The sequence below is a fragment of the Molossus molossus genome, unplaced genomic scaffold (assembly GCF_014108415.1).
Source record: "Molossus molossus isolate mMolMol1 unplaced genomic scaffold, mMolMol1.p scaffold_m16_p_10, whole genome shotgun sequence".
Classification (NCBI taxonomy): domain Eukaryota; kingdom Metazoa; phylum Chordata; class Mammalia; order Chiroptera; family Molossidae; genus Molossus; species Molossus molossus.
Window position 1 is genome coordinate 2,074,438 of NW_023425345.1, and position 26,081 is coordinate 2,100,518.

The 26,081-nt window shown below is 48.1% G+C and overlaps 1 protein-coding gene and 1 non-coding gene across 2 annotated transcripts; one reads left to right on the forward strand and one right to left on the reverse strand.

The window, feature by feature from the left end:
• Window positions 1-3,369: 3,369 nt before the first annotated feature.
• NAGA (alpha-N-acetylgalactosaminidase) lies at window positions 3,370-11,570 on the forward strand. The gene is made up of 10 exons (XM_036252002.1): window positions 3,370-3,459; window positions 3,869-3,960; window positions 4,746-4,881; window positions 5,426-5,597; window positions 6,081-6,258; window positions 6,592-6,686; window positions 7,367-7,528; window positions 8,774-8,971; window positions 9,985-10,128; window positions 10,610-11,570. Exons 2-10 carry the CDS (start codon window positions 3,945-3,947, stop codon window positions 10,742-10,744), a joined length of 1,236 nt encoding a protein of 411 aa, XP_036107895.1. The 5' UTR covers window positions 3,370-3,459; window positions 3,869-3,944; the 3' UTR covers window positions 10,745-11,570.
• Window positions 11,571-24,919: 13,349 nt separating this feature from the next.
• LOC118624855 lies at window positions 24,920-24,992 on the reverse strand. Its single transcript, XR_004958519.1, has one exon. It is a non-coding gene; the product is annotated as a small nucleolar RNA SNORD50 (small nucleolar RNA).
• Between the last annotated feature and the right edge of the window lie 1,089 nt (window positions 24,993-26,081).

The window sequence follows — 26,081 nt, forward strand, 5'->3', positions numbered from 1 at the left end:
AGCAGCCCAGCCCACCTGGCCAACCCTGGCCTTTTGGTTCCTTAGCAACAGTGCACTAGCAACAGGGGACTTTTACTCTGGCAACTGGAAATCAGCTTTTTGGTTGGTCGCTGACTCGGTCCAGAGTGCTTTCTCATAGAAAAAAGCACACCTCATTTTACATTTTGACAGTATTCCTTCACCTCCACTTGCCTAGAACAATAGTGTGATTAATCTGTCATTTTTGTTTGAAGTTTGTCTTATTAAGAGATATGCTATTGGCTTGTGAAATTATTCTAATTTCCACAATGAACCTGTGCTAAATAAATTGTTGGCAAAGACAGAATCAGTCTCCGAGTATAACGTTTGCTGCCCACTCACACGCCAAAATGCAGGAGGCTAGGGTGTCCCTACAGCTCTGGAAGGCGATGAGCTCAAACCATCTGTCTACAAACTTGTTGGTTCCCACTCAGAGCTTTCCCCTTGCAGTTCCTACAGCCCAGAATGCTCTTCCTTCTCATCCCCACCCCTCAGCTTTAACTGTTCAGGGCTCCTTCACATCAATTAGGTCTCAGCTCAGATGTCTTCTCCCTAACCGTGCATGTAAAGAAGCCCATGTGGAGGAGAAAGAAACCCTCCTCTACCCTTCCAGGTTCTCTCTTCTGGTCAAATAAATCAACATGAGAAAGATTAACAAGAGAAAATCAAATTTAATTACATTCATAAGTACAGGAAGCCCACATACATGAGAGAGTTAGAGATCCCACACACACAGAGATTAAGAGACAAAAAGGTAAAATACGGTGTATACTGAAAATAGACAGCGAATGGGTCAGGGCTGCCTGTCACTACTTGAGCCAATTAAGCAGAGTCAAGGTTGAATCACATATGAATGTTTATTCCAATATTGCTGGCAGTATGGGAGAGCAGTGGTCATCCCTGAAAAATCTGCCCTCTACTCCCTCAATAACAGTTGCTTATATTGGGTAGCTATCTGCGGAAGGGCAGGTAGGCAAAAAGGAATAACAATGGTAAATGGTTATAGATTACAGACATGAGGAAGTAATGTGGGCTAGGGGCTACAAAGTGTTGTCTTCAGTGCACGCCTCCAGGGCTCCAAGGTTTTTAGTCTTTAATGATGAGGGCAGAAGAATGGACAGCTTTCCTGAGGTAAACTCCCAGGGCATACAAGTCCCAGCCAGGTCAGAACAGGTTTCTTTAATCAGAACAAGTCAACCACGATTAACAGAGCAAGAATGTTTAGCATTTCTTATATGATTATGATTAGTTCCCTATTATTCTCTCTCGCCCCTTTCTCCATATGACATTCTGAGCTAAGGAATGTGATAAGAGGCCTGGCTTCAGAGGCGAGGAGATCAGTAAGAATTCACAGATTATAAAAAGAGCAGGTGTTCAGTAATTTGATGTTTGCACTCCCATATAGACAGGCCACAAAATGTTATCTCTGGTAATAACTCTTATTATGTGCAAGGCCCCTAATCTAAATTCTTTTAGGTAGTTGTGGGGCCAGCGCAGAAGTTTCTCCTGAGCCCACAGGGTTTGCCTTGCCTTCAAAATAATCCACATGCCAAAGCAGCACATTTTAGGAAGGCCTGTTCTGAACCCTTTCACCTTCCCTCAAGTCTATCACATTCCTGGGTTGTATGTTCCTTATAGCACTAACCACGAAAGAAAACTTGCCTACACTCATGCTTTTACTTCTTGTGTATTATCTGTCTCTCTCACTAAATTTTATTCAATTAATAATATAAATAAAAATAAATGTGTTAGATGATAGTACTCAGTGTGGAAAATACAGAGCAGGGTAAGGGAGATTGGAAATGGTGGGAGAAGGGAGGTTGACTTTTTTTTTTTTTTTTTATCCTCACCCGAGGATATTTTTCCATTTTTTGTACAGATAGAGTGGGAGGGAGAGAGAGAGAGAAACATCGACGTGAAGGGACACATCGAGTGGCTGCCACCCGCATGACCAACCAGGGCCAGGGACAAACTGCAAACCGAAGTACGTGCCCTTAGCGGGAACCGAACCCGGGTCTCTCCGGACCGCAGGCCGACGCTCTAACCGCTGAGCCAAACTGGCCAGGGCGGGAGGTTGACTTTTAAATAGGATCATCACGGTAGGCTTCATTGAGAAGGTGACCGCTGAGAAATGCTTGAAGGAAACGGAGCCAGTCATGCCAGTATCTGGAGGAAGAGCAATTCCAGGCAGAGGGAGCAGAGTACAGTGGCTAGGAGGCCTGTTGTGTTTGAGGAACTGCAAGGAGGCCCTTGTGGCTGGGCAGCCCTGAAGTGGCAGCAGTAGGAAATTGAGTCAGAATGTGTGGGTGGGGCTTTGTAAATCTGTGAGGGCTGTTACTCCATATTGAGATGGACAGATAGCACAGGGTCTGGAGTAAGTTATATTTTGAAAGATTAGTCAGGCTGCTGTGGAGAGAATAAATGTGGTTGGAAAGGTAAACTGCGGCACTAATCCAGGCAAGATGTGATGGGGCTGGGAGAGGGGGAAGTGTCCAGACTCAGAATGCCTTCTGAAGGTAGAGAACACAGGATTTGCCAAGAGGCAGTGTGGGAGTGAGGGGACACGGAGGCAAGGAGGACTCCGAAGTTTTGACTTGAGCACCTAGAAGGACAGTTGCCATTACCTGAGATATGGAAGGTGGCAGGTGTTTGGTTTGGGGGCCATTATGTTAGAGATGCCCGTGATCATCCAAGTGAAGTGGCCAAGAATGAAGTGTTTGGCATTAGTAGTTGGTCAATAAAATTCTGACCAATGAAATTGGGGAGAAACATGCCCAGTGGCTGGGCAAACATAACAGGTGGCTGCAGTGTCAGGTAGGAATGGAAAGCCTCCTGGCTTGGCAAGAGCTGTGCCCTCCACCTGGTTTGCTTTCCCCCAACTCATTCTCCTCCCAAACCCATCATCTTCCGCTACCGGTTTTGAGAAGCTTACTACGGACCACGCTTCAGGGCATCCTCTCATTTTTTTTTTTTTTTTATACTTCCCCTTAGCGGGAACCGAACCAGGGACTCTGGTCCGCTGGCTCAGCTCCAACCGCTGAGCCAAACGGGCCAGGGCTCATTTCCTCTTAACAAAGCCCTTAGCAGGTACTCACGCCATAGCTCTCTGTCGCTCGTCTACAACTTGCCAGGCACTATCCTTGCCCACGGGGACCCCGCGGAGGAGAAAGGTCTAGCCTCTGGGGAGCTAGAGCTGACAGCACCTCAAGTCCCTTAGCCCGCCCCGCCAGAGGGAGCCCAAAGGGGGCGGGGCTCTGGGAGGTTCGGAGAGCGTAGGGTCCACAGAGGGCGGGGCACGACGTACTGGAGGGATTCTGATAGGCTCCAACCAGAAAGGTTGACCAGCGTCAGGCCCCGCCCCTCTGGAACCAGGTAGCAGAATCCCGAGACTGCAGGGCTTCGCGGCTCAGGAGGCCGAAGCGGCGGGCCGGAGATCCGCAGGTGAGTGCCGCGGGCTGGGCCCTCTGGGTGGGGGTGAAGGTTCCCGCCCTGGGCCTACTGCCTTTGGCGGCCAGAGGCGGCAACCCAGGCCCGGTAGGAGTCCGGAGCCTGGTCTCGGCCTGGGGTCTGGTGCTTTCTCTCTTCCTGGGCGTCCTGGAGCGGGTACTGCCTCTCTTTGGCCCCAGCCCGGAGGAGGGCCTCCCTTGGGCCTTCGGGGCGCTCAGCACTGCAGAGAGGGTGAGGTCTGATGTCCCAGACACCTTGTTTAGTATTTCTGTAAGAAGAAGGGAAGTGATGGCTGGGGGAGGGAGTGTGGTTAGTGAAAGCCCTTTGGGGATCCACGCCCAGGGTTTTAGGCTGCAGGGCTAGACAGCAGTAGTGACTCCAGTGCTTTTCTAACGTTTTTTAGTTTCCAAAGCCCAACATACAAAGCTGGTAGAAGCAGAGCAGATCTGGCCAGGTCCTGACACGCTGAGTGCAGAGCAATGTTGTGGAAGACAGGTAACTTACCTGGAAGAGGGTGAATTTGGGAGGGTAGGTGACCAGCTGGGGGTGGGAGCTACCTGGAGGGAGTCCAGTTCTCTGGGTCTGGGCCTCCTCCCCTGATGTGGGTATGTGGGGAGACATGTTCCTCTTATTCTGGGCAGGGATAGAAGGAAATGCTTCCCACTGAGGAATTGGTTCCCCTCTAAAAAGGTCTGTTTCTCATTTCCTTTTCCCCAAAGAACAGAGGCCTTATCTTATGTGATATCAACATGTGCTGTAAAGTCAGTGCATTAACCCCATCGTACAGATAAGGAAACTGAGGCCTGAGAGGAAAAGGGCTCACCCCGGTGAGCTGGCTGGGTGCAGATCCCACATGGCTGATCTCTTTAGCCTTCTGAGGCCTCTTGGAGGTCTGTGGTGGAGAGCAAAGCTCCTGGATAGGACTCAGGAGACCTGGAGTCTGGCCACCGTGTACTGTCAAGTTCTGTGTGAGGGAGCTGGTCTGGGTATAGAAAGGATATGACTTCAGTTGTTAGTTTTTGCTAATTCTCGCACTGCTGTGGCAACAACAGCAAGTGGGGACCCAGGCCGCAAACACATTGACCTACTCCAGGCACCATCAGCTCGCTGCATGCAGGAGCCAGCAGCTGCAGGAAGAGTCAATCCCGCCCCAAGCCCAGGAGTTGCTCCTCTCATGTGTAGGCAGGGAGCCTCTGCTGGGCTGAGCAGCATGTGGAGGGGTTTGGGTGAAGGCCAGGGCTATGGGAGCCACTCACAGTCATCCCCCAACCCTCCTACAGTGCTCTTACTGGCCCTGGTGGACCCGGTGCTGGTGCTGGAGAATGGGCTCCTGCGGAAGCCACCCATGGGCTGGCTGGCCTGGGAACGCTTCCGCTGCAACATTAACTGTGATGAGGACCCAAAGAACTGCATCAGGTAAGTAAGGTCCGCACTACCTGACAAGCTGTGCCCAAGGCCCTGCGGAGTGGCGGCAGGGAGGCAAGGGTCATCGAGATAAGAGAGCAGATCAGCCCCCCCTCCCATAACCCATCCCAGAGAGACTGCAGCCAGAGGTGACTTTTGGGACATCTGACACTCAGCCTCGTGACATGCTTGGGGCCTCTGTGGGGCCTGTGAGGCCTGTGGGGCAGGTACCTTGTAGTGGACCTAGTCCCTGAGATAATTGAAAGGAGATAACTGTTAAGGCCAGGCCAGACCTCACAGTGCTTCTCCTGGCTCAGTCCTGTCCCTTGGTCTGAGGACCAGATCATTCCTTTCAATTTCACCCTGCTTAGGGCTCCTGACACATCCCCGTTGCCATTTACAGTTGTTACCTGGCTTAGTCTGCAGCTGGCCGCAAGGTCAGGGTTCTTATAGCCTGGATTCACACTCAGAGCATCTGAGAAGCTCTGAGGAAGGTGCTGAGGACAAGGAACATGCTAGGCCACTGAGCTGCTTCATCTCCTGCCCCTCTTGCCAGTGAGCGGCTGTTCATGGAGATGGCTGACCGGCTGGCACAGGATGGATGGCGGGACCTGGGCTACACATACCTTAACATCGATGACTGCTGGATTGGCGGGCGTGATGCCCAAGGCTACCTGGTGCCTGATCCCAAGCGCTTCCCCAATGGCATTGCCTTCCTGGCTGACTATGTAAGCCCCACCCCAGCCCTGCCCCTTGGCCTGGGGGCTAGATCCTTCTTTCCACTTCATCCTGCTTAGTGCTCCATTTCCACAATCCCTGTTGGAGAACTCAGTCTGGTGGGGGAAACAAATAAACAGCTAGTTTTGACCCATGGTGGTGAGTGAGAACCAGGAACGGGCATCTGATCCAGTCTGGGATTTCAGGAAGTTTCTCTAGAAGAGGAGGCAATTCTTGAGCTGATACCAGAGCCCAGGCATTTAAGGCAGAGGGGATGGCAGAAGCAAAGGCCTAGAGGCAAGAAACAGCTAATGGGAGTGTATGTGTTGGAGGGGGAGGACCATAGTTGGCAGAGACTGTGCCAGCAAGTGGAGCCCTTTCCTTTGGGCATCGGGGCGCCATTGAAGGTTTTAAAGGGGACTGGCCAGATGTGCCTATGAGGCAGCTCCCTGAGGGTCCTGCCTGAGCCACCTGGTCCTTGACTCCCCCTATAGGTTCACTCCTTGGGCCTGCAGCTGGGCATCTATGAGGACATAGGCAACTTCACCTGCATGGGTTACCCAGGCACCACGCTAGACAAGATAATCCAGGATGCTCAAACCTTTGCCAAGTGGAAGGTGGACATGCTGAAGCTGGATGGCTGCTTCTCGACCCGGCAGGAACGGGCCAAGGGTGAGTCCCATAGCTGGCTGGGGGCCATCAGGTAGACGGGGAGGGATGGCCATGGAAGGGCCCCCAATCTGAGCCTGTCTGTCTGTCTGGATCCTAGGAAGTAGTGTTTTCCAATTCCTCTCACCCAGGGGCTGGAGGATCTTGGCTCCCAGGCTCCCTAAAGATGGGTTGGCACCACGCCCTACCTAGGAAGGGTTTGCGGCATTGGGTATGGGGGAAGCACCTCTGTTGAGCCTCAGTTTCCTCACATGTGGTGGGAGAAGGTGTGAGCTGAGGCCCAGGCTGCCTCCTGTACCTCCTTGGTCCTAAAATGGAAGGGCTGGCATTCTCCAGGGTACCCCTTGATGGCTGCTGCCCTGAATGCCACAGGCCGCCCCATCGCCTTCTCCTGCAGCTGGCCAGCCTACGAAGGGGGCCTCCCGCCCAAGGTAAGCCTTTCTGTGCGCCGACCTGGCAGTGTTCCCCACACCTGGCTCCTCGCCTCCTGTGCAGTCAGGGCTGCTCTCAGCGTTGCCCACGTGCTGATTTGTAGGTCTAGAGAGAGGCTCCTGACCGCCCCAGAGGGGGCCTCAGCCAGTGGGCTGAAGGCATGGGAACCACATGTGATGTGTCCACAGACGGCACCCATCAAGTGGTCAGAATGTAGGTTGTACTGAGTGGGCTAGGAGATCCAGAGGCTGGTGCGGATAGGCAGATGGGGCCGAGTCTCTGCAGGGCCTTGTGGGCACTTCACCAGGGGCCCCTCAGCACCTAGGACACTAGAAAGGGTGGGATCAGACTGGCAGAGGGTGGGACTCTCACTGTGACAACACAAGGTGGGTGTCCCACAGGGATGTTGTTGGTACACTAGCTTGGGCTTGTACCCTGGGTTTGACCCCAGCTGGCATGGGAGGGCAGGGCAGGCTTGTGGCACCAGCACCCCAGAGCCAAGGCCTGGGCAGTCCCAGAGCAGGGCCACTCTCTCCAAGGCCTTCCCATCCTGAAAAAGCTAGGGCTCTCCTCTCCCCTTCCCTGCCCTGTGTCTCCTGCTGAGCCTCCCCAGCGCCTGTGGGGCCTCCAGGCAGCAGAGTGTGACTCTGGTGCTGGACTCTGCTCCTCTGACATGCAGGTGGACTACAGTCTGCTGGCAAAAATCTGTAACCTCTGGCGCAACTATGATGACATCCAGGACTCCTGGACGAGTGTGCTTTCCATCCTGGACTGGTTTGTGGCTCATCAGGACATACTACAGCCAGTGGCAGGCCCTGGACACTGGAATGACCCAGACATGGTACCAACAAGGAGGGGGATGTCCCAAGACCCACCATCCATGATGGACCTGCCCCCACTGCCCTGAGCCCTCTCACTGGTCGCTCACTGCCAGGTTCTACATCAATGTCTCTGAAATGTGTCCTTGAACCAGGTGCATTAGACTCTCCTTGGAGCTTTCTCACAATTCTGTTCCCGGGGCCCCACCCCCACCTTTCAAATCAGAATGTTGGGGGAGGGCTGGGAATGCCCATTGTTGACAATCTTCCCAGGCAATTCTGATGCTTAAAACTTGAGAACTTGGTCTGTAGTGACTCTTATGTGAGACACTCTTCCTCTGCAGGGTGAAAAACTACCATCCCACACTTTCTGTCCGTTCCCTGCCTAGCCTGCCCTCACCCAGGCTGCCTCTGACCCTTCCTTCAATGCCCTGTACCCTGTCACCCTCCTGCAGAGTCGCCACCTCACTCACAGCCCTGGTGACATGATATCTTTACAATTTGTCCGATAGTTTTATAGCTATCTCTTCATTCAGTCAAGCATTTCCTATAGTGATGATTATAATAAATACTCAGCCAAATGGTGGGGCACCTGGAGAAACAGAAACCGGCCCGCCTTAGCGTTCTAGCTCCAGCTCCGCCATGTACCTTAGGCGAGTGACTTAATTTTTTCTGTTGCCTCAGTTTTGCCAATAATAGTAGCTACTTTTTTTTTTTTTAATCCTTACCCGAGGATACTTTTCCATTTATCATCAGAGTGGAGGGAGGGAGGGAGGGAGAGAGGAAGAGAGAGAGAAAAACAACAATGTGAGAGAGACACATTGACTGGTTGCCTCCCACACAACCCCAACCAGGGTTGGGTACAAACCACAATCGAGGCCCGTTACCTTGACCAAAATTGAACCTGCGACTCACTGTTCTGCGGGCCGACGCTCTAACTGCTGAGCCAAACCGGCCAGGGCCCGGGTGTGTTTCTTGACTTGGGTGTTTCAGTTTACGGATGCTTTTGGCAACAGGATCCCATTGGATCATCAGAACAACCTGTGGCACAACCAGCGCCCCATTTTTCAGTGAAATAAAAAGCTGAGGCTCATAGAAAATGACTCGACTCATGCCAAGGCCACACTGCTGGGAAATGGTGTCTTTCAAACCAGTGGCCGTCCTTCCCATCTCGGTTTTCTCTTGCCTTGGCTACAAGCTTGGGGTTGGTGCCTGTGCCCTCCTCCCTGAAGAGGGCAGGGCTGACCGCTTCTCTCCTCTGCCCCTAGCTGCTCATTGGGAACTTCGGCCTCAGTTTCGAGCAAGCCCGGGCCCAGATGGCCCTGTGGACAGTGCTGGCGGCCCCCCTCTTCATGTCCACAGACCTGCGTACCATCTCTGCCCAGAACGTGGACATTCTGCAGAATCCACTCATGATAAAAATCAACCAGGATCCCTTAGGCATTCAGGGACGCAGGATTCTCAAGGTACTAGGTATGGGGGAGGAAGGGGAAGCTGAGGAACTAGGCCCCCCTGAGGAAAGGCTGCAAGGCTGGTTGCATTAGGTTGAAGACTACTGGGAGCTACACCAGCTGCCCCCGACTTCCCTGGGCGAAAGCAGGGCCAGAGCAGGACAGCTCATGGGATTTGGGGGAGGCAGCTGTCGCCACACAGTACACAGGGAACATGAGGCCCTCAGTTTGGAAGTATAAGATGTCTGGCAGAGAACTGGGGCTTCCCTACAGTGTCTAGGAGGGTTTTTTTGAGCCAAGGAATACGGCTATTACTCGTACTGGCGTCTACTATTTGTTGATCAGCTACTGTGTGCTGGGCATTCTAGACACATTTTCTCAGAAGGTCGATGCTCCTTCCCTGTTTTACAAATGAGGAAACAGACTTGAAGAGTCTAAGTAACTTTAGCCCAAGGCCCCACAATTGGTAAATAGTAAACAGGATTGACGCTGGCAGTGTAACCCCGAAGTCTGTGCTTTTAGCACAGATCCTTCCCTCTCCAGTAAAAAGAAATCTCCACACCGGTAGAATGCACCTGCAGAACTGGTGAGGCCCAGAGGAAAACGGATCCCTGCCAGGCGAGGGACCCTGTGGGATGGGGTTCACACCCCTGGCTGCTCAGGGCAGAGGGCATCGTTCCTGCTGGCCAGGGCCCTCCACTCCAGTGCCGCAGCGGTCCACGTCTGTCCCTCCCACCATCCTATGAGCTCTGAGGCAGGACCTCATGCAGCATTACCTCTGTGTCCTGGCATGAGGCCTGGCACACAGCAAGTATTGGGGAGCATCTGCTGAGTCAGGGAAGGAAGGAAAGTAGAGTTAGATAAGTTGGGGTACTGGAGGGCTGTGGTATCACTGCCCCCAAGCTTTTGCATGACATAGAGCCTGTGGGCTGGGGGGACCCAGGGCTCAAGGGAGGGCCAGGAAGGGCGCTTCAGGGCCTGCCTGAGCAGGGACTCTAACCAGTAACCCCGCCATCTTCTGTGCTCAGGAAAAATCCCTCATTGAAGTGTTCCTGCGGCCCCTGATCAATGATGCCTTCGCCTTAGTCTTCTTCAGCCGCAGGACAGATATGCCTTATCGCTTCCATTCCTCCCTTGCCCGGCTCAACATCACGTGTTCCGGCTTGTATGAGGTGAGTGCCCTGCAGGTAGCGAGTGCCTTCGTTTCCCTGGGAGGGCATTGCTGGGGGTGGTCCTCACTCATCCAGGGCCTCCCCTAAGCCAGGGCCTTGGGCCTGTGGCAGGTGCCCACGGGGCAGCTGCAGGCACTGAGGGCCATGGCCGGCACTGCTCTCTGCACTGGTGTCTTGGAGCTTTGCAGACAGAACTGCTGTGTATCGAGGAGTCCTGTTACCTAATGCTCCTCCCCTCACTGGCCAGCCCGTGCTGGCACGGCCCTCAGGTTCTCTGTGGCCTAGGGCGTTCACCACTCCTGTGCTTGGGCACCTGCTGGCTGTGCCGGTGGAGAGGTGACAGGAGATTCACGGCTCCCACTTCTGCAGTGCACACGAGGCCCAGCACAGACGGGCCAGAGTCCAAACTTCTGCGTCCTCTGAGCGGGTCTCTGCATGGCCATTCTCGTGGTGGCACTGGGTATGTCCCTCCCCACTGCAGGCCCAGGATGTCTACACGGGTGCTGTCATCAGTGGCCTCCAGCCTGAAACCATCTTCACAGTGATCGTCAACCCTTCGGGTGTGGTGATGTGGTACCTCTATCCTATCAAGAAGCCGGGGATATCCCAGCAATGAGAAGCTAAGACATGTGGCAGCACCACTGAACCCAGACCATGGAGCCTTGGCATGCCAAGGGCCAGGAGGTGAGGTTCTCCGCTGCCCAGGCTCGCTCAGTGACTGACCCCATCAGACCCAAAGTGCAGTCTCAGAGCCAGGTTCCGCCCAAGTGTGAACCCTCCTGGAAACGTGTCTTGGGCAGTTTCCTGTGGCCGCCTGGCCTCTTACCTCGTCTGCACGGCCCCGCAGACGTTGCTGGACAACTCAGCCAGCCTCCTCATCGGGACGAAGTCTCTGAACTTTTGTTCATTCTGAAATCAAGATGTGAGAATTTTCTTATAATTAGGAATGGAGATGGGACTTCTTGTCAGGAACTTACCTGAGTCGTGTGATTGGCTTTCCTACCCGGAGGAGGCCTTGCAGACTGACATTACTGGGGAGTGACCTTGGCTCCCTCAGGTCTCCAATAAAGCTGCTCAAATAGTTGTAACATGGACCTGGGGCTATGGGCACCTTCAGTTAAGGACTCTGGGTGTCAGTACACAGGGAGGGTGCTGGTTTTAAATCACACCTCACATGGAAGATGTTTGGCATCTTCTGACCCCTCATTCTCCAAAGTGACCTGCAGATTTTACTTCCAGACAGTCCAGACTTGCCTCACACCGGGGGGCTATCCCTGCTGTGCCCAACAGAGTGGAGGTGGTGTGACCACAGTGAGGCGGAGCAGCAGTGGTCCAGGCCCATTGTCTTGGGCATCCCTTCCCCACCGCATCCGGATGTTCCGTGCTCTGCTGGCCATGGCCCCACTCTCACCAGCCCCTTTGCTGCACATTGAAAGGCTTGATCTGGCCCTGGCTGGTTTGGCTCAGCGGTTAGAGCCTCAGCCCGCAGACCAGAGAGTCCTGGGTTTGGTTCCCACTAAGGGCATGTACCTCAGTCGTGGTGTCCGGGATGTGTCTCTCTCACAATAATGTTTCTCTCTCTCTCTCTCTCTCTCTTCCTCCCTCTCTCCCTCCTGCTCTATCTGAAAATAAATGCAAAAATGTCCTCGGGGGAGGATTTTTAAAAAAAGGCCTATCTGCTAAAGAACTTTGCACTGTTTTAGGTATCTTTTGGCTCCTCCCCCTTTTCTGATAGGGCTTCATTCAGGGGCTCTCAGGGTTTGGGTAGGGCTAAGTGGGGACAGCTCTACCTTTCTCCCACAGGGCCCCACAGCTTGTCCTCTGCCCTGCAGTGCCCCCTGACCCTTCTCCTAGTTTCTCCTCTCCTAACCTGAACGCAAAAGAGATTCAAATCCCACAGCTGTGTCCAAAGACAAATCCAGGGACTCTTCATGTTAATTTTCTTTCTTTCTTTCTTTCTTTCTTTCTTTCTTTCTTTCTTTCTTTCTTTCTTTCTTTCTTTCTTTCTCTCTCTTTCTCTCTTTCTCTCTTTCTCTCTCTTTCTCTCTTTCTCTCTTTCTCTCTTTCTCTCTTCTTTCTTTTTAAATCTAGGCCAGCACATGCCCCTCCCTGTCGCTAACTCCTCAAATTTTTTTCTTTATTGATTTTAGAGAGAGAGGAAGGGAAAGGGAGAGAGAGATAGAAACATCAATGAGTGAGAACATCGACTGGCCGCCTCCTGCATGCCCCCCACTGGGGATCGGGCCCACAACCTGGGCATGTGCCCTGACTGGGAATCGAACTGGCAACCTCTTGGTGCATGGGTCAGTGCTCAACCACTAAGCCACACTGGCCAGGCTCTTTGTGTTTTCTTTTTTTTTTTCATCCTAACCCGAGGACATTTTTCCATTTTTTGTTCAGGTAGAGTGGGAGGGAGAGAGAGGAACAGAGAGAGAGAGAAACATCGATGTGAAAGGAACACATCGAGTGGCTGCCACCCACACAACCGACCAGGGCCGGGGACAAACTGCAACCGAGGTACGCGCCCTTAGCGGGAACCGAACCCGGGTCTCTCAGGACCGCAGGCTGACGCTCTAACCACTGAGCCAAACCAGCCAGGGCGGCTCTTTGTGTTTTAAAACATGTTTCCTGCTCCTCATGGCACGCTCTTCACTGCCTTCCTTTGGATCCTGTTTCCTAAGCTCTCTTCCTTAGTTGAAACAGGGCCCGTCTCCCCGATGGTCCTTGCCCCCACTCGGAAAGCTGGCCGCAGAGCAGGCTAGGTAGGTTCTCCTTAGGCTCTGGATGTGGGAGCACCCAGTGCCCCAGGCTTTGCACTACCCTGCCTGTGGGAACTCTTCTGGTGGATCTTCCACACTCCCTCCCTGAGGGTTTGAGGTTCTTGTATTTACAGTATGGTGTAAAGTGCACATTTTACAATATCATTTGAAACGACCGGACTGGAGCTTTGCTGATGAGTCTAGAGTCATCAGAGAAAGCTGCCTTTCCCCGCTTGTAGTCTGGAGGCTGTGGTCACTCAGGAGGACAGAATCCTACCTCATCCCAGGCCTCTGCCCCTGGAGGGCTGCCACCCTGGGTATACCTCCTGCCTGGGTCTTTCTCATGGAATGACCTCGGGTGGGAATACTTTTTTTGTCAGCCCCAGGAAAGAAGTCTTTCACACCATCCTGGGATCGGGTGGAGTATAGTGGTTGAGACTATGGTCTTGGGAGTTGGGGTTAGGGATCAGCCTGGACTTAATCAGTCAATACTTTTGCGTTCCAGACCCAGAGATGGTTACATTTCTTTACCTGCTGTATAACTTGTCCTTTTATCCTGGGGGTGCCTGATTAATTCTCTCTTTAGCCTTAATTCTCTATTTTTAAAAAAACTTTTTTTCTTTCCTTATTTTTAGAGAGAGAGAAAAAAACGGGGAGAGAGAGATAGAAACATCAATGAGAGAGAACATTGGCTGCTTCCTGCATGCCCCCCACCGAGGATTGGGGCCACAACCTGGGCGTGTGCCTTGACCGGGAATCGAACCAGCAGCCTCTTGGTGCGTGGTTGACACTCAGCCACTGAGCCACACCGGCTGGGCTAGCCTTAATTCTCTCAACACACATCCTGCCAAATCTTCCAGGACAGTTTCACTCCATTCTACCCAAGGCCAGTGAGAGACTCAATTCTATTTTTTTTCTCAGTTCAAGGAAGCCTATTTGGACCCAAGAGCACCCTTTTTCCTTTTAAACTTTTTATTATACAAATTTTCAAACACAAATATAAAATGGTACAGTAAACCTCCACGTACCCATCACCCAGCTGCAACAACCATCAACATGTGCCATTGTTTTGTATCTGTCTTCCCACACATACATTTTTTGCATGGGAGCTGGAGTATTTGAAAGCAAATCAAAGAAAACGCTGAACATCACTGTGCAGCTCAAACAGATATGGCCTTTAAAAATATATGTGACTGTAAGCAATTTTTCTATCCAACAAAATATAATTTTTAATAATCTAATATCCAATCTGTGTTCAGTTTCTGCCAATCGTCTCAAAAGTATCTTTCTATAATTTGCCTCAAAATCCAAGCAAGGGATCAACAAAAATGGTCTAGTAAGAACCACCAAAAGTTTGTTTCCTCCATAAAAGCAATAAACAACTTGCCATATATTATCAGAATCAACTTTCACAGAATTCTGGAAATTAACCAAAGACCTGCAGCAACCCAGAGAGCATTCAGTCAAGAAAGGTAGTGGAGAGACTTCCGGTCAAGAAGGCGGGTAGGTAAACGTGGTATCCGTCCTCCCACAACCACATCAAAGTTACAGCTAAACTACAGAACAATCATCATTCAAAACTGCCTGAAATCAAGCTGAATGGAAGTCATACGACTACGGAATTAAAGCAGCAGCCGCATCGAGACTGATAGGAGGGCGGAGGGGACGGGCTGGTCCCACACCCACGTGTGGCGGATAAAAATCAGGAGGACACCTCGGCTGGGAAGGTCCTCCCTGAGGACTGAGGGGTCCCTGTCCCACACCAGGTGCCCCGCTCAGGGTTCCAGTGCCAGGAAGAGAATCCCCATCACTTCTGGCTGGAAAAACCAGCGGGAACTGAGGCTCAGCGAGGCTGAGGCGGCTGGAGCCCCAGGCAGCTCCTTAAAGGGCCCGCACTCCGACTTACAGACTCACTCCCTCTACACTCGGAGGGGAAGCAGCTCGAGGGGCGCCAGAGACATACAGGGAAGAACTGAGCTGTTTGGCATTGCATCGAGGGCTGGAGAGGGGGCTTTCTCCGGGACAAACGTGCTGTTGGACTCCTTTGTTCCTTTGGTGAGCCCTTCCCTGGGGCGGCAGACAGCCAGCATATCTGGGACTCCAGCAACCTGGCTTACACTGGTAGCCCCTTCCTGGTGATTCCCTGAGGCCCCGCCCCACCCAACTTTCAGGCCCATCCGAGCTGTTGCCAGTTGCTTAACTATAGGATTGGCCTGTCTTGGATCCCGCTTCAGGTTTTCCTGAATTATTTCAAACAAGCAGCATCTGGTCTCAGCTAGCCCCATACCTCTCGTTAAGTAATACATAAAAACAAACACAGGGAGGCAGCCAAAATGAGGAGACAAAGAAACAGGTCCCAAATGAAAGAACAGAACAAAACCCCAGGAAAAGAACTAAGTGAAATGCTGAGTTCAAAATACTGCTTATAAGGGTTATTAGAGTAGGTAAAGCCAAGAAGCAAACCATCAACTTGGAATATAAGGAAGCAAAAAACACCCAATCAGAACAGCAAAAAGAGAAAAGAATCCAAAAAAATGAGGATAGTGTAAGGAGCCTCTGGGACAACTTCAAGCGTGCCAACATTCGCATCTTGGGGGTGCCAGAAGGAGATGAGAGAGAACAAGAAATCGAAAACCTGTTTGAAACAATAATGACAGAAAACTTCCCTAACTTGGTGAAGGAAACAGACATACACGTCCAGGAAGCACAGAGTCTCAAGCAAGATGAACCCCAAGAGGTGCACACCAAGACACATCATCATCAAAATGCAAAAGGTTCAAGACAAAGAGAGAATCTTAAAATCTGCAAGAGAAAAGCAGTTAGTTACCTACAAGGGAGTTCCCATTAGACTGTCAGCTGATATCTCAAAAGAAACTTTGCAGGCCAGAAGGGAGTGGCAAGAAATATTCGGAGTGATGAAAACCAAGAACCTACAACCAAGATTACTCTATCCTGCAAAGCTGTCATTTAGAATCGATGGCCATATAAAGACTTTCCCAGACAAGGAAAAGCTAAAGGAGTTCATCACCACCAAACCATTATTATATGAAATGTTGAAGGGTCTTCTTGAAGAAAAAGATAAAAAATATGAACAAACAAAATGGCAATGAATTCATAGCTATCAACAATTGAATCTACAAACAAAATGAACAGGCAGAACAGAAACATTCTCATAGATACAGAGGACATTTTGTTGGTTGCCAGATGGGAGGAGGGTTAGGGGAATGGGTGAAAAAGGTGAAGGGATTAAGAAGTACAAATTGGTTGCTAGACTGACAAATCTCAAAGGGAAGAGGGTCGGAAGGGGGGGGAGAAATAAACCAAAGAACTATGTGCATATATGCATAACCAATAGACACAGACAACAGTGTGGGAAAAGGCAGGAGGGGGGCGGGGGTGGGGGGAGGGGGTCGATGGGGGAAAAATGAGGAACATCTGTAATACATTCAACAATAAAGATTTAAAAAAGAGAAAAAAAATATAGTAGTAGAATTTTGGTAAGAACAGCAAGCTTTGTAGTGTTTTATCTTCCCCTAGCATCACATTCTAAATCAGCTTTTAAGATGTTCATAGAACTAAAGGAAACCATGTCTAAAAAACTAAAGAAAAGAATAAGAATGATGTCTCACCAAATAGAGTATAAGACAGAAATTACAGAAAGGAACCAAATAGAAATTCTAGAATTGAAAAGTACAGTAACAAAAACATTTCACTAGGGGGGCTCAGTGGATCAGTAGAGATGACCAAGCAGAAAAAAAATCAGCAAACTTGAAGATAGGCCATTGAAATTAACCTATCTGAGGACTAGAAATAAGAATGAAGAAAGATAGGCTAGCCAGTTTGGCTCAGCAGTTAGAGCATTGGCCTGCAGACCAAAGAGTCTTGGGTTCAATTCCAGTCAAGGGCACATACCTTGATTGCGGTTCGGTCTGGCCTTGGTCAAGGTCGTTCGGGAGGCAACCAGTCAATGTGTCTCTCTCACATCAATGTTTCTCTTCCCCCCCCTTCCCTCCCTCTCCCCCCCTCTGTCTGAATGTGGGTGGGAAAATATCATTGGGTGAAGATTTTAAAAAATAAATAAACGGGCCTGACAGGGTAGCTCAGTTGGTTACAGCATTGTTCGATACACTAAGGTTGCAGGTTCGATCCCTGGTCAGGACACAAACAAGAATCGACTGGTGAATGTGTGGATGAGTGGAACAAATCAGTGTTTTCTCTCTTTTTCCCTCCCCCCTTCCTCTCTCTCTCTCATCAATAAAATAAGTAAACAGAGGCTCATGGGACACCAAGCAACATACCAACACACATATAAAGAAGAAAGGGCAGAAAGACTATTTAAAAAAATAATGGCTCAAAACTTCCCATATTTGATGGCAAATATTAATTAATCCATACCCAGACCCATCATATTCAGACTCTCAAAGGACAAAGGGAGAATTATGAAAACAGCAAAACAGAAGCAACTCAACATATCCAAGAGAAAATACTTTGAGAGCAATGAAAATAAATACATAACATTCCAAAAATACTAAAATGCAACATACCAAAATTTAGGAGTGAAAATAGTGATCAGAGGGAAATGTATAGCTATAACTTGCCTATATTAAAAAGAGTGTAAAGACAACACATAATGGGAGAAAATATCTGCAATTAATATTTCTGATAAGGGACTTAAAAATTTTTTTTCTTTATTGATTTTTGGAGAGAGAGGAATGGAGAGGGAGAGAGAGATAAAAACATTATGAGAGAGAACAACAATTGGCCACCACCTGCATGCTCCCCACTGGGGATTTGGCCCACAACCTGGGCATATGCCTTGACCGGGAATCCAATCGGTGACCTCTTGTTGCATGGGTCAACACACAACCATTAAGCCACACCAGCCAGGCTGATAAGGGACTTTTTAAAAAAATATTTTAAAATTGGTTTTTAGAGAGAGAGGAAAGGAGAGGAAAAGAGAGAGAGAAAGAATGATGTAAAGGGAAACATCGGTTATATCCCCTACCGGGGAACAATTCCACAAATGGGGAACAATTCTGCAACTGGGGCATATGCCCTGACTGGGAATCAAACTGGCAACCTTTCGGTGCACTGTACAATGCCCAGCCAACTGAGCCACACTGGCCAGGGCTGATAAGGGACTTCTATTTAAAATATATAAGGAATTCTTTTTGTGTTTTAATTTTTTTTCCCTTTATTGATTTTAGAGAGAGAGGAAGTGAGAGGGGGAGAGAGAGAGAAACATCGATGAGAGAGAACATCGGTTGGCCGCCTCCTACATGCCCCTAATTGGGGATTGGGCCTACAACCTGGGCATGTGTCCTGACTGGGAATCAAACCAGCAACCTCTTGGTGCATGGATCAATGCTCAACAACTGAGCCGCACCAGCTGGACTATAAAGAACTCTTAAAATTCAGTAATAAAAAGAAATAGCCCAATTATGAATGGGCAAAGAATCTGAAGAGACATTTTTCCAAGGAACATATGAAACAGCCAGTGCTCAACATCACTAACCATTAGGAAAATGCACATAAAACAGTGAGATACCACTTGAAACCCAAAAGGGTGGCTAGAATAAAAATGTGAGGTAACAAGTATTGGCAAAGATACGGTTGGAACCTCATCCACTGCTGGTAGGAATGTAAAACTGGTACAGCTACTGTGAAAGACGGTTTGGCAATTCCTCGTGATTAAACTTAGAGTCATCATATGACAGACAGCTATTCCACATCTGGGTATATACCCAAAAGAAATGAAAACACACATCCACACGAAACCTCATAAACAAATAAATGTTTATAGCAGCACTATTTATAACAGCCAAAGGTGGAAACAATCCAAATGTCCACCTGATGAATGAATAAACAAAACATGGTTAACCATACAACGGAATATTGTCCAGTGTGGCTCAGTGGTTGAGTGTCGACCCATGCACCGATGGAATATTATTCAGTCTCAAAATGGAGTGAAGCCCTGGCCAGTTTGGCTCAGCTATTAGAGAATCAGACTGCGGTCCAGAGAGACCCAAGTTCAGTTCCTGCTAAGGGCACGTACCTCGGTTGCAGTCTGTCCCCGGCCCTGGTTGGGTCGTGCAGGTGGCAACCACTCGATGTGTCCCTTTCACATTGATGTTTCTCTCTCTCTCTCTCTCCCTCCCACTCTATCTGAACAAAATATGGAGAAATGTCCTTGGGTGAGGATAAAAAAAAAAAATGGAGTGAAATACTGACATGCTACATGGTTGAATCTTGAAAACATGATGCTAAAGGAAAGAAATTAGTCACGAAGACCACATATTATATGAAAGTCTGGTATAGGAAAATCTATACCGAGACAGATCAGTGGATGCTTAGGGCTCGGTAGGGAAGATGGGGGAGAGGGGACAGCATCTAAAAGGTACGAGGTTTCTTTCTGACGTGATGGAAATGTTCCTAAATTGACTGGAGTGATGGCTGCACATTCTGTGAATATAATACAAATCACTGAATGTACACATTAAAATGGATGGACTATGTGATATGTGAATTAAATACCAATAAGGCTCTTAAACAAAAAAACAAAAAAAACCTTACACCTATGTCTATCGCCGTATTATTATTCACAAGATCCAAGATCTGTAAGCAACCCGAATGTCCATTGATGGATGAATGGATAAAGAAAATAAAGTATAGCCCTGGCCGGTTTGGCTCAGCGGTTAGAGCGTCGACCTGCGGTCCTGAGAGACACAGGTTCAGTTCCCGCTAAGGGCGCGTACCTCGGTTGCAGTTTGTCCCAGGCCCTGGTCGGTCGTGCGGGTGGCAGCCACTCGATGTGTTCCTTTCACATCGATATTTCTCTCTCTCTCTCTGTTCCTCTCTCTCCCTCCCACTCTACCTGAACAAAAAAATGGGAAAATGTCCTCAGGTGAGGATAAAAAAAAAAAAGAAAAGAAAAGAAAGTATATTCATACAAGGAAATATTAGCTTTGAAAAAGAAGGAAGTGCTGTCACATGCTACTACATTGATGAATCTTGAGGATATTATGCTATGTGAAATAAGCCAGTCACAAAATAAGCAAAAACAAACAAAAACCCACAAATACTGTGTCATTTCACTTACATGAGGTATCTAGAGTAGTTAATTTCATAGAAACAGAAAGTAGCATGGTGGTTACCAGGGGAGTAGGAGAGAGGGAAATGAGTACTAGTCTCAGTCTTGCAAAACGAAACAGTTTTAGTTAAAGATTCACTGCACAGCAGTGAGTACAGGCATCGCCCAGTTTCCAAAAACTTATGTTTCTACACTTTTTTTAGGAAAGACCAATATTAGTACCTGTTTTTGCTAATCAAAAGAAATCCTAACAGGATTTTTGCTTTTATGAAAAAGACATTACTATACTAATATAGGTATTTCATGAAAGCAAAGTGGCATGATGCAAACTTTTCGAGAAGAGATACTCTTCCCTTTATGTCATTTGGCTTTTTTTAGAGAGAGAGAAAGGAAAGGAGAGATAGAAACATTAATGTGAGAGAAATATTGATCAGCTGCCTCCTGCACGCCCCCTACTGGGGATTGAGCCCACAACCTGGGCATGTGCCTTGACCAGGAATCGAACTGGGACAATGCTCAATCCACTGAGCCACACTGGCCAGGCCCGTTTGGTTTATGAAAGGTTTCATAGGAACACTCTACTTTCATAGAGTGGGGAAAACCTGTATAGCTAACACTACTGAAGTACACACTTAAAAAAAGAAAAAATTTATGTTGTGATTTTTACTACAGTCTTTTTAAAAAAAATGTATCCCACCCGGCCGGTGTGGCTCAGAGGTTGAGCATCCACCTATGCACCAAGAGGTTGCTGGTTCAATTCTGGGTCAGGGCACATGCCCGGGTTGTGGGCCCGATCCCCAGTGGGGGGCATGCAGGAGGCGGCCAGTTGATGTTCTCTCTCATCGATGTTTCTCTCTCTCTTCCTTCCTCTTTCTCTAAAATAAATAAATAAATGAAATTAAGGGGATAAAAAGATATATCCCTGCCCTGGCTGGTGTTTCTCAATGGTTAGAGCACCAGCTCACACACTGAAGGGTCATGGGTTCTATTCCCTGTCAAGGGTATGTACCTGGATTATAGGTTTGATCTCTGGCCCCAGTCAGGGCTTGTGCAAGAGGCAACCAGTCGACGCGTCTCTCTCACATCGATGTTCCTCCCTCCCTCCCTCCCTCCCACTCTCTCTAAAAATCCATTGTAAAAACATCCTCTGGCGCCTGGCCGGTGTGGCTCAGTGGTTCAGCATTGACCCATGCACCACCAAGGGGTTGTTGGTACGTTCCTGGTCAGGGCACATGCCCAGGCCAAATCCCCAGTGGGGGGCATGCAGGAGACAGCCAATTGATGTTTTCTTTCATTAATGTTTCTATCTCTCTCTCCCTCTCCCTTCCTCTCTCCCTAAAATCAACAAAGAAAAAAATTTTAAAAATATCCTCTGGTGAAGATTAACAAACAAACAAAAAATATATATCCCTGAGAGTGAACCAGAAGATGCCCAGTATTTTAGGGATAGTGGCCATGGACAAGCCCAGGTCAATCGAGTCCAACACGGCTAGAAAATAGTTCATGTACTCATAGAGAATACGTTCAGTCTGGATCACAAACAGGACAGCAGCATTCCCCAGGAACACAACCACATATACGAAGAAAAGGGGAATCCAATCCAGAAGTACACATCTTCCATCTCCTGGGATGCCCAAGGGGATGAAGGAAGAAGGATGGAAGGGTGGGTGTCATTAGGGATGAACACCCTCCCTACCCCTGTTGGCGAATGTGCATATCAGAGTTAGATGTCAACTTCCCATTAATGATTCTTGCTCTACTTCCTTCTTTTTCCAGACTCCTGATAAAATGCAAAATGATATTGTAATCATTTTCTCCCATTCAGTGTCACCCAAACTTTTCTGCCATCCTTACCTGAACATCAGATGGCTCCAGGGACAGAGCCAGCTCACTCTTCTCCAGGTCATTTCCATCCATAAAAGGGTGAACCAGATGAGAGGGGAGACTACCCTCTGTATTCAGGGTAAGTAGTAAGAATTTAAAAAGCGTGGTGATTTCAGCAACATGGCTAAATAAGATACCCCTCATGTATCACCTGCTCAACAATTCTTTGCCATCCATCCGTGGACAAGAGTGCCTGTGGGAGCTGTGAGATCCAGCACTATATGCCTAGGTACCAGGGAGAAGTCTTGCTCACCTGTGCATCATGTAATAGGCATACAGACCTTGTTCCTGGCTGTGGATCCTGCCGTGACCTGTGAACTGGCTGTAGCCATGGTCTGGGAGACGCTGGAGAACACTGTTGTAGAAAAATCACCCACAAATGAGAGAGCCTTTGTGTCTCAGAATTGGTATATCTTGGTGAATGTTCTATGTGAGCTTGGGAAGAATGTGTATTGTTGAATTATGTATTTTATAAATGTCAATTAGAAATAGTTAGATACTGCTGTTTGGTTCAACTATGTCCTCACTGATTTTCTGCATGCTGGACACGTCATAACAGATAGAGGGGTGTTGGATTTCCAACTGTAATAGTGGATTTGTCGATTTCTTCTTGTAGTTCTCTTTTTTATTTATTAAACTATTTTTTAAAAATCCGTTTTTAGCCCTGGCCGGTTTTGCTCAGCGGTTAGTGCGTTGGCCTGCGATCCAGAGAGACCCGGATTCAGTTCCTGCTAAGGGCACGCGTACCTCGGTTGCAGTTTGTCCCAAGCTCTGGATGGGTCATGCGGGAGTCAGCCACTCGATGTGTCCCTTTCGTGTTGATATTTCTCTCTCCCTCCCACTCTATCTGAACAGAATATGGAAAAATGTCCTCAGGTGAGGATAAAAAAATACGTTTTTATTGATCTTTTTAGAGAGGGGAAGGGAGAGAGAGAGAAACATTGATGTGAGAAACATTGATTGGCTGCCTCCTGCACACCTCCTGCAACCTGGGCATGTGCCCTGACCAAGAATTGAACTGGGACCTCTCAGCCCATGAGACTGTTTTTAAAAAATATGTATTTTTATTGATTTTTAGAGAGATAAAAACATCGATGTGAGAGAGAAACATTGATCGGCTGCCTCCCGAACACACCTGACCAGGGATTGAACCCTCAGCCTGGTTGTGTGCCCTGACCAGGAATTGAACAGGCGACCTTTCAGTGCACAGGATGATGCCCAACTGAGCCACACAGGCACAGGCATAGTACTCTGTTTTTGCCTCACATGTTGTGGTTCTCTATTGTTACATTCATATGCATTAAGAACTGTTATGTCTTCTTGGGGAATTAACTCTTTTATCATTATATAATGCCTCTGTTTCTCCCTGATAAATCTTTGCTCTGAAGAACTTCTTTTAACATTTCTTGCAAGGCAGCTCTGTTGGTGACAAATTCCCTTAATTTTTGTTTGTCTGATAAAGTACTTCATTTTTGAAGGATAATTTCACTGGATACAGAATTCTACATTTTAAAATATAATTTAAATATTTAACTCCACTCTTTTCTTACTGGCATAGTTTCTTAAAAGAAGACTGATGTAATTCTTATCTTTTTTCCTCTCTAAGTAAGATTTGCCCCCTCTGGCTTCTTTCAAGATTTTCTCTTCGTCTTGGATGCTTCTGCAGCTTCAACATGATATGGCCAGTTGTAGATGTTTTATTATTTACTCTGAGATTCCTAGAGCTGTGGTTTGGTATCTGTCATTAATTTTGGAAAACTCTCAGTCATTAATCTTCAAATATTTATTCTGTCCCTTTCTGTTTTTTCTTCTCTGGTAGTCCCATATGTATATATATGCTCTGTATGTAAGCTACACATTTTGTAATTGTCCAGCAGTTCTTGGATATTGTTCCGTATTTTTCTTTTTTCTCTTTGCATTTCAGTTTTGGAGGTTACTACTGACATATGTTCAAGCTCACTGATTGATTGTTTCCTTGGCCATGTCTAGTCTACTGATAACTTGATCAAACACATTCTTCATTTCTGTTACAGTGATTTTTTATTTCTAGAATTTTTTTTATTGTTTCTTAGAGTTTCCATCTCCCTGCTTACATTACCCATCTAGTCGTGCATATTGTCCACTTTTTCCATTAGAGCTCTTAGCATATTAATCAGTTGTTTAAACATCCAGTCTGATAATCCCAACATCTTTGCCACATCTGAATCTGGTTCTGATATTTGGTCTGTTCAAGCTGTGTTGTCTTTTAGTATGCCTTGTAGTTTTATGAATGCCATACATGACACACTATGTAAAAGGAACTGAGGTAAATAAGCCTTTAGTGTGAGGCTTTATGTTTATCTGGCTTGGAGTTAGGCTATGTTTACTGTTTGCTGTAGTTGTAGGTGTTAGAGGCTAAAATTTCTTCTGGTGTCCTTGTTTTTGTCTTCTCTGCTTTGTTTCCCTAGAGGCTTTTCAAATAAAGTCTGAGATGTGTAATTCTTTCCACTGTAATCCAGTTCTTATGCAGGGGCCTGATTGATAGCAAGGTCTTGGAAGGGGAGTATTCTATAGTCCTATGATTAGGTGTCAGTCTTTTAGTGAGCCTCTGCCCCTGGGCTTTGACATTCACTAGTGTTTCCCAGTTGTTGGGTCCCCCCACCCATCACCGCACACCCCTTAGTTGAGGCAGAAAGGCTAAGGGGCTCTGGATTTAGGTATTTCCCTTTACCTACATGAAAGGCTGCAGTATGCTAGAGTTGGGTATCTCCCTTCCCCAGGTCAGTTAGGCTCTAGCTAAATAGTTTCTGTTGAGGGCAGGCCATGTTAAGGAGAACAGAATGTTTTGGGTGTATTTTCTTTTTTTCTTTTTTTCAGAACTTACTTTATTTTTAATTTTTTAAAATTTATTTTTGTTACAAATGTTTTCCCTTTTTCCTCCATTGACACCCTCCTCCCGATCCCCCCTCTGCCCCGTCCCCAGCATTGTTGTCTATGTCCATGCTTATGCATACAAGCATATATGTCAGAACTTACTCTAAATTTATTTTTTTTAATGCTATTGTCCTTACAGTGGTCTATCTCAGAAGCTAGATCTGTATTAAGTTTTTCAACAACAGAAATTCAGGTTTGGGATAGAATAATCATAGACATGGGTGCATTTTCAAAACAGCTATTCCTTCCATTCCCCCTGCTAAGAAGCACAGGGGTTTTTTCTTCACTCTTTCCTGCGGGGACTTGGTAGGGCTCCTGGAGGTAAAACCCACACAAATGTTGGGCTCCTCCCTAAGACTGGCCATCCCTGAAATTTTTAACTTTCAAGCTTGTCTACACAAAACCTCCCCCAATTCATCAATTAGAGTTTATATTTTTCTACCTTCATACTGGCTCCATCAAAAGGTTCCTTTCCTGCCCTGGCCATTTTGGCTCAGCGGTTAGAGTGTTGGCCCATGGACCAGAGACACCTGGGTTCGATTCCCGCTAAGGGCACGTACCTCGGTTGCAGTTTGTCCCCGGCCCCGGCTGGGGTCGTGTGGGTGGCAACCAGTCGATGTGACTCTCACATCGATGTTTCTCTCTCTCTCTCTTCCTCCCTCTCTCACTCCCGCTCTCTCTGAAGATAAATTCTAAAATGTCCTCAGGTGAGGATAAAAAAAAAAAGGTTCCTTTCCTGAGCTTTTGCTTTTGGTGAATTGTGATTCTCTGTATCCACCTGTCACTCCAATTTTGCAGGCAGTTTGCCCTATGATTTCTAATGGATCTAAGAGGGGTAACTGATTTTTAATTTATTCAGCTTTTTTCTTGTAAGGATGAGACTGTTGACTTCCAACCTCCTTACATGCCAGAGCAGAAAACTTTCATCTCCTTTTTAGGAACCAATCTGTGAAGGGAGCAGGAAGATTTTGCAGGCAAGGAATATTTGCACCAAGGAGACATCTGGTCTTACCAAGGCTGGACCCTATGTTCAGACCAAAGGCCTTCCTGGTTGGGGCATCTAAACAATGCAGGCATACCCTTCTCCAGGAAGCTGACAGGACCACCTTAAGCTGGTCAGAACCCCTCCTCCAAACCCTGGGCAGACCTCTGTCATTGTACTTTTGTCAGAAATTAAGGGTGTCCCGCCCTGGCCGGTTTGGCTCAGCGGTTAGAGCGTCCGCCTGCGGTCCGGAGAGACCCGGGTTCGGTTCCCGCTAAGGGCATGTACCTTGGTTGCAGTTTGTCCCCGGCCCTGGTTGGTCGTG